Consider the following 12,227-nt stretch of genomic DNA (forward strand, 5'->3'; position numbering starts at 1 on the left):
AGGGGGGGGGGGGGGGGGGGTGCAACTCCTTACTGACGCCCATGGTTTTTGAATAGGATGTCCAACAAGTTTCTATAGTTGTGATAGTCAGGTTCCCACAAACCTTTGGCTATAGTTTATGCAAGTTGATAAATTAGCTGAATTAGATACAGCATTTTTTGTTAAATAATATGAACAAGGGGCAAAAAGTATAAAATCCATAGTCATAAAATAGGGTCACATTTAAACTCACATTCATCTTGCATTCTGCCATCCAAATCAAACTGTCCACCCTTGATCTGGGTTTGCATCATTCAAAATGCCATTGTCATTGTTACATTCCCCAGCACACTTTGAAACATTTGCTGTTTTTAAAAGACAGATTAATGATTATATTAATCATTCATCGATAATTCCTAAGCGGCAGTTAAGAAACGTGGAGCAGCCCTACCCTTTTGTCTCCAATCCAGCTACTTGAACCTTGGTGCCTGGTAAAGCTTCCGCTGAGCAATAGAAAAAAAAACGGACACTCGCAAGGGGATCCGTCTATTCCATCACTTATTTACAAAAAGGCACAAAAGCAGCAAACAAACAAATGCTTACATGTTTCAGCCCCCAAAACTTGGTATTAGTCGTAGCCAATTCCCAAGTAGAGTTGGTTCTTATTCTCTGCATGTTTGACCCACTGCATAAAGCTGAAGAAAAACACACACAGTTAGGGCAAATTTGATCCAGACTTTATCAGGTTTTATTTGCAAATATTTTTTCAGCTGTAGAACTTTTTTTTTTTTTTACCCCCCCACATTGTCTCTCCCTCCAGGATTACATTGCAATTTTTTTTTATGCATCAGCATGTTTACACAATCAAATATACTCGGTTGATATTTCCATAAATAACAGAAAACAATACTTTTTTTCTCTTTCACAGTCAACACTCAAGTCAACACTTGTTTTCCAAGAGTCCTTTTTTTCTTACTATATAACCAGTTCAGCTCTCAGACCTCATAACCTCTTGGACCAGAGCGATTTTTACATTTGAGCCAGTTTATTTAGCAATAGCTTTGTTATTACTTAAGACAACAAAGTAACAGCTTTTTTTTTTTTAGGTTTTGCATATTTTTCTTTGTTATTGAGAAACTGAAAAAAACTAAACAAATGAGAATGATAAAAAAAAAGAAATAAAAAGATAAACAGGAGAAAAATAATAGCTAAGGTGAGAAGGGGAGGAAGGAGTTAATTAGGGTTGATTTGTGTTAACTAGGGGCTAATAAAGAGAAAGGAAAATTTTTACCTTTTTTTCTTTTTGTTTGGTTAAGGCCTCGTTCACACCATATGTGGTCCGGTGCGATCAAAATAGTGCTGGCAGCATTTTGATTGCACCGCACCGGACCGGACCGCAGGCACAATGTGCCTTGCGATAGCATTGCGGCCGAAGGGGGGAGGGGCGGGCCATTGAGGTGAATGGCACTGTAGCCACGCCCCCTTCTGCCTCACAAAAAAGGGAGCCGGCTGCAATGCGAGGCAGTGCGTTCCGGCCAGAATCGAGTCGGAACGCACTGCATATGGTGTGAAGGAGGCCTTAGGGTTAGGTAGGGGTTGTGGCGTGTTGTTTTTTTTTCCCTTTTCCAGCTCAGATCCTCTGGAGGAAGCATGGTTTTGTGGTTGTTTTAGAAAGGAGTTATTGATATTTTTAGTTCTCTTTTGTTTCTTGTTTCTGACTGATTTTCCTCCTATGAGAGTCTCTTAGCAATGATGTTTATATGTTTATATTGTTATACAAAGTAAAAAATAATAAATAATTATTTTACAAAAAATAACTAGGGGCTAATAAGAGGCATATAAAAACATTTCACTTAAAAATATTATTTAACTATTATTTTTTAAGTGATATCATATGCAGATCAAGGATCATGCTTTTGATCTACATATGAATGAAATAGTAAATAATACAATAAAACAATACACCGAATCATTGTATTTACCCAATCACTATCTACAAGACTATCTACAAGTGCCAGTTTACACAAGAGCAGCTGCATTTTGACAGCCGATCCCGCTGTGTAATATTGGGGTAGAAGGCCGAGATGGACGTAAGAAATACATCCCAAAAACTTTCTTGAATTTTTTTAACCTGCATCATTTACATCCAAAATTCTCCAGTTGATAAACATCCTTTCAAACCAAATTGAAATAATGGCATGTAATCAGGAGGATCTCATGTGACCTGCAACACAGCTGCACAGAATTGCTTTAATATACTTCAAAATCTGTCTACTTACAACTACAAATTCACATTAACTGCATAAGGCTATTATATGGATTTTATATAGGATGTTAAGGATAAAGATTTGATATATATGTTATTTGTGAATGAAGCACTAAGAAAGCCACTTTGGCCTGGTAACATGAAGTCATGCCACTGCTGCTGTTTAAGGCCTCATTCACACGGGAATCGCCTGCACGTACAGCTCCGAGCTGCTCCCGGGAAGGACAGGTGCTGCGTGTGATTAGTATGCAGCCCCCGTCCTTCTCTACGCGGCCCTACCCTCACCCGCCCTGCACATCTGTTTGGTTGCGGGTGAGTGTACTCGTACGCTGACAGGATGGATCCTGTCTGTGTCCAATCTGGGGGAAACCTGCACCTGTACGGACCTGCACTTTAGCCAGAACATTTCAATTAGTAGGTAAGAGTTAGAACATCTGATAGATTTTTATTGCACAGACTTTTCTCTTCTTAAGATAAAAGTACATTTCTAGTAGGGTGGTAAAGGTTAGAACCTCTCCTTTTGCGTGCTATCTATAACCCAGTCGAGGAGGATTTGCCTTATTTCCTGTAGTACTTGTACCTTGCTATATTCAGGAAATGGATAATCATAAAAGGAAAACTATCCAAAGAGTTGCCATGACTCAATATCAATCCATGTACCAGATCGGCAAAATTTTTGACCCAGGGAACTAATCCAGCTGCCTTGTGTGATTTGTTTTCCTTCCCCTTAAAGGCAAAATTGGCTATAATTGACCGGGGGCGGGGATCGCCTTCCTTTAAACCAGGGGTAGGCAAACTCTGGCCCCCCAGCTGTCCTGAAACCACAAATCCCATCATGCATCTGCTTCTTGAAGTCATGCCTTTTGGCTGTCAGAGTTATGCAATGTGTAATGGAATTTGTAGTTCCACTGCAGCTGGAGGACTGTAGCTTGCCTACCTCCGAACTAGACCAAAACCTCTGAGAGCTAAAAATATAAATGAATCCAATCACTAAAATCTTATCTAAGCTTTAGCATGTTAATGTTATTTTAAAAGTAATTCTCAATAGTTTTAAATCTGCAGCTTTTATTAAAATCATTCTTGGTGATCCTGCCATGAAGGTCCTTGAACAGACACTTCCTGTTATAGGGTGACAAGGTTCTGTCTCTTTCTACCAATTCTGCTCCTACGTTGTCACCCTATCACACGATGAGCAAATGGAGACTTAAAATGAGACCTGCCCTGAGAAATGATGTGCAGCACCTGCTGCAGTGCATGCATGTAGACACTTAAGGTGCCCATACACTCTACAACCATCGCAAGACTTTAGTCTTGCGATGGTTGTAAAGGGATTAAAAAAACGTACGATCTGCCTATCTTGGACAGGCAGATCGCACTCTCGATCATCGCAAGCCCGCCCTCCTGAGGGGCGGGCTTCCGATGACCGCAATGCTGAACGGGCAGTGTGCGCGTGCGCACACCGGCCCGTTCAGCATTTATCTTCCGAGCACCGTTCTAACCAGCCGAGAATCGTACGATTCCCGGCTGGTTTTCGAACATGCTGGTTCGACAGAAGACGTGCGACCGTACAGTAGAAACGGTCGCACGTCTCCGTTCACACTGCTCGATTATCGTACGAAAACCCGATCGCATACGATTATCGTACGCACCTTTAGACTTTACTTGTACTTTAAATTTGTGGAGAATTTGCCTTTTTGTAAGCTAAGTAACCAAGTAGCTAAAACTAATAAAAACATCCCACTACTTACTTGTCATTAAAGTACTTTGTCCTTGCAAAAGCATGAATGGATGTAGGCACTAAAGGGAACCCTGGACAGGGACAGGAAGACATGAGAAACAACCAAGTCAATTTAAAATACAATTTGAATGTGCAATTTAAAAATTTAAAAATAGAATATGATTATACAACAGAATGTACAGCAGGGGTGCCCATTAGGTTGATTGTGATCTACCAGTCGATTACAAAGCGAACACTGTTAGATCGCGATCAGCTCACTGACCTGACTTCCTTCCCAGGGTCTAGTGCGGCTGAATGTGTCAGACGCCGCAGACGCGAAGGGGTGGGACACCTCTCCCCGCCTGCAGTGTCGGACACATTTGGCCACACAAGCACCGCAGGAGGCCAGGACGGCGCACGAGAGGAGACCTGGAAAGCTGCTGCAGTGGAGGTAAGAAAAGACAGACAGGAGAGAGACAGCAGAGAAAGTGAGAGAAAAGACACCAGAGAGAGAGAAGAGACAGCAGACAGAAACGGGAGTTCAGGGGAGGGGGGGGCACGGTAGTGCCTTGAAGTCAATGGCACCGCAGCCACACTATCCCCCCCCCCGCCCGTAGTGCGTTCACCCGCACCTGGAACGCAGGCACTAATGCAGGGTGATTGCACTGTGGGAGGGGGGGGGCGTGGCTGCGGTGCCATTTAATTCAATGACCCTGAACGCAGGTGTTTTTTTGTTGGTAGATCTCATTGAGCTTGTCATTTGAAAAGTAGATCTCCAGACGAAAAATTGTGGGCGCCCCTGATGTACGTACAGTATTTACAGTGACACTAATCTCAGGAGTTAAATCTTAAAAATACATTCAAGTACCCTAACTAATAACAAAAATGTATCTTATTTGTGTATCACTCAGCTGTAGATCCTCAAATCATCTCTGAATTGGTGCTGACACTGTCCTTCCTTCTGGAGGGGGGCTACTTTTGTTCCCAATGTCCCTGTGTGTGTTGTAAAGAAGCCACCACTCCGAGCTTCCTCCCATGATGGACTACAATCTCAATGCAAATTAGTAAACTAAACGTGCAGTTGTAGTCCATCACAGGAGTGAGCTTGTCTCCTTGCCAGGAACTGAGCGGGACACACTGGCTGGCGTTCTGCCTAGCTCCTAGCAACCGGTTACGTCAGTGAGCTCGGTGGGATGCTGTGCACCACAAGCACTCCCCTGGATTGTCCACCATGAGCCACCATCCCCCCCGCCCCTGGAACATGCGTCATGAGCACCCCCCTTCCTCAGGTGGCGAGATGTCGTCTAGGGATGCCTCTGGCTCCCTGCATCACTTAGGACCGCCAAGCCCAGAAAACAGGCCAAGAGGTAGAGAGCCTCATGTTACTGTGGAAAAGGTGAGTTGAAAAAAAAGCATAAACACCACACCGGGTGAGGGAGGGGGTAGTCATGAGTTGGGCTTTAACTCTCTAGCATCTACCAAATACTAACAAGGTTTTTCACAAAAGGGTGAGGAGTTTGGAGAAGGCAGGAGAAGGGAACAATCTAGGACAACATCGCTTAACTGGAAAGTGAGCTGAATTGGAGAATTTTTCCAGTTCAGCTATGTTGTCCTAGATTGTTCACTTCTCCGGCCTTCTCCAAACTCTTCACCCTTTTTTGAACAACCCTGTAAAATGTATAAGTTTTGGGTGTACTGCCGCTTTTAAGAGGAACTGAACTCTACGAGCTTTACCCAAAAAATGGAGACAAAGGACAAGGGACTAGCTACCGGTACTATCTGTGGTCACCGTGTAGCCCGATCATGCACTGTGTCTCTGTATGTGGAGGTGGCCATGTTGGTAGAGGCAGGGCTTTGCTTCCTCATGTCATAGACTGCAGCAAGGAGAACAGTGAGCAGTACAGTAGTGATATTACCAAATCTCACTTCACTAGTAGTCAGAGGCAGCAGTGCCTTAGATCTTATGCTGCAGATATCCAGCTATGAGGGTGTAGGCACAGGACAGCCTTAGGCACCCTCACATACCAGGTCATGCAGTGCAATTTGCAGGAGGAATTCCATACAAAAGTTACATTTTTAGGGTACTGCTTAGGCACAGTTATCATTTCTATCTGTTCCACGAAACACAGCAAATCTTCACTTTTTATAATCCAGATCCACTTTAAATTAAAAAAAAAGTAGCAATTATAGAATTCTCTGAATTCACATCAGAGGAGGAGAGGTAATTATTGCTTGCTTCATTACCATGATATGAAGGCCATGATTAGTATAAACACATCCACATTTACCACTATAGAAAACAAGACTTCTTTCCTAGTTGGTTAAATTCACACAAAGTAGATCTGCCGTTTTCTCATTTTTCTTGCACATCATTTGTAATAATCACATAATGTTATTTCTCCCTGTTTGTCGGCATTTGCAGATCACTGGAGGGGATAATGGTATTTTGGCTTCAGGAGGAATTTGGCACTTACCCCATCCCAGGAGGTAATACCAATGCAGATGCTGCTCTTCAGCAAACACGGCCACCACTATTAACGTATGGAGGTAAATGCCCTCGCACAGCATCCAGAAATAATTACAGCCCAGCATATACTGATGAAAGAACTGCAGGACTTTGCAGCTGACCTGGAAGACAGAAGACATCCATCATAGTCTATAAACGGTTCCCACGAAAATGATTGTGTAATGGTTATAGAGGTGCCGTCATATCAAACATCTGAATGATTTGATACAGGACCGTGATACAGTCAGCCTAATAAGAGTATCTGTCATGTGTCATGTTCTCTTGTTCTTGTACAGATTCTTCAGTTGTGGCTGGAGGGGAATGCAGCTACAATACAGGCCATTATATAATGTTCTCCAGTATATTCAGTCTTGTTACAATGTGTGCTACTGTACATGCAGTATCATTATATCTTACCATACTTGGTGCAGCCACCGCTCTTGCCTAACAACCTCTCCCCCTTCCCTTCTCTCTTCCACTGGGCAAGGAAGGCGTGCCTCCACAGCCATTTTTCTGGTGGTTAGCGGTGGTCAGCTTTGCACCTGCTTGGTTGCTCGTTACGCATCACAAGCCCATGGTTCTGGTAGCATTTGCTGCCTAGCCCCCTGATTTGTGTCTTGGTGCCCTGTCTAGCCTGTTTTACTGTAACTGACCCCTTGCTGTTTGGATAATAGACTTCTCTCTCTTAACACTGCCTGCCCTGACTCTTGCTTTGCATAGTGGATGGTTCTCTCTGAATACTGCATACCCTGACCCTTGCTTTGGATAATGGATTCTTCTCTCTGAATACTGCCTGTCTTGACCCCTTCTTTGTACAACAGATTAATCTATCTGAACACCGCCTGCCCTGACTCCTGCTTTGGATAACCGATTACTCTAACTGAATACTGCCTGCTTTGACCCTTGCTTTGGTTAACGGTTTACACTTTCTGAACGCCGCTTGCCCTGACCCTTGCTTTGGACAACAAATTACGCTCCCTGAACGCCGCTTGCCCTTGATGTCATTATGTTGGGCTCTTAGATATCTGCCGCCTTTGTCATTACATTGTGTTCTTTTGGTACTGTATATGTAACCTTTTAGATGGAAATCTTTTAAATGATCCCTTCACTGGTGTTAAAATTACAAATTAATAAATAAGGAACCATCATTGAGCTACCTCTAAATTGCTGAATGCCCATTTAAAAATATGCGATTTTGCCGAACCGATCACTGGATATTTTGAGAGAAATATGGAAGAGTGAAATCCTAAATCCTTTTTAACTAAATATCAGAAACAATCTGCCTGAAACCATTATCAAGCAGAGCAGAAAGTGGCCTTTGAAGTGTTTTCCCCCTAAACACAATTGCATCCTATTAACCTGTCTAGACAGGAGGGTAATGCGCATCAAGAAGCTGACATCATGGAAAGCGCCCGTCCTCGAATTGGTTCTAAATATCTGCCGCAGTCGAAATCCATCTTTTACAAACGTGTCAGCCTAATATGAAAGATGATCGCGGAATCGATATTAGAGCACAGCAAAAGCACAGACTTATGAAAAACGAATTGGATGTGGACAAATGATCAGCAGCCTCAATGCATTATGGTCCCTTCTATGTGTTATAGGATTAAATGGGACCCAATTGCATTAACATGGCTAATGTGAAATTCGACGCACAAAAGGTAACATTTTTTTTTTACATTAGGTATACATGGAATTTTTTAAAGGGGAACAATCGCATAGTTCCAATTGTGCATTGTGATATATTATTGTAAGATTTACCTGACATTTTTTTATGTATTTTTAACTTGTTTGCTGTTGTGTATTTTGATTACGATATTTCACAGATGGCAGTCCCCACACAATGGGAAATGAGGGGATTTAAATGCTTGAGAGAAATATGCAGGCTGCCAATGCTGACCCTTTGAAATTGCCAGCTGCCTGGCTGTCATGCTGCTCCAGTGGCTTTGATGCTTTAAAATCACCAACCATTATTATTACCAATATTAAGGATAGAAGGATTTTGAGCTATTTCAAATGTTGATAAATTCACTTACAATGGACGCCGCTCCTTAATGTTTAAAAGTTTTAGTTTCCTGCAGAATCAGCTGGTCCCCTGAGCACTGGTCCTGATATCCTGTTTTAGGGTGGCTCCTTTTCCTCACAGGGCCCTATGGAGCCTCCCTTGTGTGTGCTAGTAAGCTCAGCTGTGTGTGTTTCCACAAACACACGGGCAAGGCAAGCCACTCTCCCCTGATCCCCGCTCCTACCTCATCCTTCCTCCCTTCTCTAAGCTAGTAGATGAACAGTTATTGGAGACTGTGCTCTCCCTTGTGATCTTGTACTGAATGTGGAATTCAGGGAAGCCGAGCTGAGAGAATTGGAGCTAATGTATAGAAATATGTTGCTGTGCAATGTATATTTGCTTGATCTGGATTCATATGCATTATTAAAAAAAAGTTTGGGAGTTTACTACTACTTGAACAAGAATGAGGATCAGGAAAGCTAGAGAGTGAAGACAGAATTTCCGATCTGCAATGTTCTGAGTCAGTGACTTAGACATTTCTGCAACTGTTGATTCAGCACACCAATGAGTATCTACAGCAAGCAGCAAGCAATGAGTATCTTCATAGGCAGAGTTCAGCAATGTTTCCTTGAGGGCAGGTTCACATCATTTTCCTGAGCAGATCTGGAACTCAGTGCATTGCGTTTTGCAGCGATTTTGCTGCGTTCCGGGACTTTTTTTTCTTCTTGTTTCTTTTAGCTTAAAATGGGCTTTTAGGTGTGTTCCATTTGCATGCGTTTGTATGAGTTTCCATGTGTTCCAGTGCATTCCAGACCAGACAAAATGAGACATGCACTATTTTTCTGGTCTGGTCTGGAACAGACTGCGCTGGTGTGAACAGAAGCCAGAAATAGCATAGGCATACATTAGGATGCATTTTGGGTACGGAAACAATCTGGTCTGGAGAGGATCTGGATGTGGTGTGAATGGGCCCTTAAAGAACCCCTAACAGAACAGGGAAACATGGAGGGTTTCAGTTCTGATCTCTCCTTCTGAAGGTGTTATTTGCCTGGCTGCATGCTGCTCAGTTTGCTTCTATAATCACTGGCACAGTTTGCAGGTTAGTATTTCAGCCCTTTCTCTGACTTTCCTGTCTGGCTGTGCTGTCTGGCAGAGGTGTAAGAATCCGAAAGGCGTCTGGACAGAACTCATAAATCATTTGGGAGATAAGATTCACATATGTGTATTTCAGATAGAGATGAGTGAATTTCTGAAATGCTCGATCAGTTGTGGCTTGACCAAAGCTTAAAAAAAATTCACACATCTCCGAAATTCTGAATTTCCACAGGAGAAGTCTCATTACAGTCAATGGGAACTAATAATACAAAATGGAGCAGAATGGTTAGGAAAGCCCCCTGATAGTTCTGCCTGACAAGTTGATGGAGCCAGAACCAGCCTGAGCCACGTCCTTTAAAAATTCTACCAGGGATACTCAGATAGAAGGATGGGACCTGGTGGCCCTGGCAGTCAATCTAAGGGTACGTAGGCACATGCAGAAGCATATATAAGACATATACAGCTTTTGGAGCAGCCTTCGGACCTTCTCTTTTAGATGTCTTTTGAGCATCCAAACTGCCAAAAATAACGCTAACAGGGTTATTCACACAAGGGTGAAAGGTTTGGAGAAAGCAGGAGAAGGGAACAATCTAGGACAACATAGCTAAACTGGAAAGTGAGCTGAATTGGAGAATTTTTCCAAATCAGTAATGTTGTCCTAGATTGTTCCCTTCTCCTGCCTTATGCAAACTCTTCACCCTTTTGTGAATAACCTTGTAAAATTCAACTGGGTATTTAGCTGTCTGTATGGAGTTCAACTTTAAAGCTGAAGTTTAGTTGATAGCATAGTATATTTTGAATTCTCTGGTTCCCTGTTGCCATCAATGGGTTTCTGTGCTACTATATGCAATGCAGGCAGAACATTGCTGGTGAGAGGGGTTGGCAGCGTGTTGCACAATGCACATAGCTTCCTGAAAACATCACAGCACCCTGCCTCCTTTCAAGAGCACTCAGCCCTGATCCAAGCAGTGGTCTGCCTCTTGGGATTGGTTATGCAAATTACTTGATGGGGGGAAGTTAGTCTGGAGGATTGGGCATCTGTCACTGCAGAGAACCATGACAGGGGAGGGACTGGATTCCCCCCTTCCCTGTCCGATCCTCCAGCGCTGACTTGCGGAACGTGTAGGCCAGGTTCTCTCTTGGGGTGTTGCGTGTGAGTTCCCTTTGGGGTGGCTCTGTGTAACCCCGTGTATGCAACTCGACACCAGGCACCCCCACGCTCGGGGCCGCGGCTCTGGCCTCGTGCAAACAACTCCCACACGTGTAGCATTGCGCACACAGGGCCCTCATGGCTTCCACCGCCTCTGCGGTCTTCGGCGCTCCCTTCCCCTTGGGACGAAAGGCCACCATGAAGGGCACCCTATGTCGGGCATAGCCCCATTGCGCACCTACCCTCCTCAGGATGGTTACAGCCACGTTACAGTCCAACATCACACTCTTGCAGAACCCCACCTTCTCAGAGGTTGAAGGGAGAAGAACCAGTCCACACAGATAGTCTTTTCTGGATTTTACTTGAAAGAATGAACATGGTATAAAGTATATGTTTCAGCCACCCCTTAGTGGGATGACAGCACATCACTTGTTACTTGGTTGCGATACATTTTGGAGAGAGAGAAGAACAGCCCAGGCGCAGCCCAGAGTCCACGACTTACTTGGGCCAGAGGCCCACTGGCAAATATTGTCAGTCTTACAGCACTTCCATATTCTTCAGAATCCCATACTTGTCGGCACCTACCTACAAACGGACGGGGGAGGGGGCGGGCACAGCTGGCTCTGCCTCTAGATAGGCAGAGCCAGCTGTCACTCACGCAGCTGGGTGGATCCAGACATAATTGTCGGGATCCGTTTCAGCTGCGGCGTCTCAGTATACCGCGAGCCGTAGCGGTATACTGAGCTTAGGGTGACGAGAGGATGCTAGTTTGTGTCCTCCCGTTACCCTTAGGAGAACTATGGGGAAAAGCCCTAACCCCGTAGTTCTCCTTTAACATGATTTTTTTTCTCTCTTTTAGTTTTGGGTAACCTGGGGAAGAGGTAGAATCCCCGTCAGGTTTTTTTGCTGTCTGTGTCCCCATTGGGGAGATTTGCCCTCTATTTATACTAGTGCTGTCACAGAGAACGAAATGTAACAGTGGTCCCCAAAACAAGAGGTGAGCAGAAATCTTCCAATGGGGACACCTGTTCCAGGGACAACTATCTTAGAGGTGATTTCCCCTCACTTTGGGAGATTTACTTTAACTTCCTTTTCTGTTTCTGGAACAGGAAGTGAAGGGTAACTTCCCCAAAGGTATACAGACAGCAAAAATAATCTGGCAGGGGTTATATTCCTTCACTACTCTATCCAAAATTAAGATATTAAAACTTTTGGCTACAGATACACTGTGAAGTGAACCTGTTGTTGAGCCGTGCCCTTGCTGTCTTCACTCTAAGGCTCCATTTCAGATTTTATGTACTGCTCACTTCTGTCTTCCTTTGTATTTTTATTGCAATGCAAGTCATAACAATTAAGAAGGGTAATGCTTGTATTACGATACCAGTAATTGCCAGTTTACGCCTCGGTATCCAGCGCTAAGCAAATAAAAGCTCGTCTCGCTTCATAGAACCGCGTGGCAAGATGGTAACGACTCATGAACAAGCGATAATAATTACGTTAATCCTCGCC

General features: G+C 43.8%; 1 protein-coding gene across 1 annotated transcript in view; it reads right to left on the reverse strand.

The window, feature by feature from the left end:
• Positions 1-12,227, reverse strand: part of CALCR (calcitonin receptor) — a 73,689-nt gene that overhangs the window by 19,788 nt on the left and 41,674 nt on the right. Inside the window, exons 8-10 of the mRNA XM_018557582.1 lie at positions 6,437-6,590; positions 3,994-4,054; positions 2,531-2,636 (exon numbers count right to left, since the gene is read on the reverse strand). Of these exons, the coding sequence (XP_018413084.1) occupies positions 2,531-2,636; positions 3,994-4,054; positions 6,437-6,590 (321 nt within the window). The remainder of the gene's footprint in view (positions 1-2,530; positions 2,637-3,993; positions 4,055-6,436; positions 6,591-12,227) is intronic.

Source organism: Nanorana parkeri, unplaced genomic scaffold, assembly GCF_000935625.1.
Source record: "Nanorana parkeri isolate BGI_ZX_2015 unplaced genomic scaffold, ASM93562v1 scaffold291, whole genome shotgun sequence".
In the NCBI taxonomy this organism is placed as follows: Eukaryota; Metazoa; Chordata; class Amphibia; order Anura; family Dicroglossidae; genus Nanorana; species Nanorana parkeri.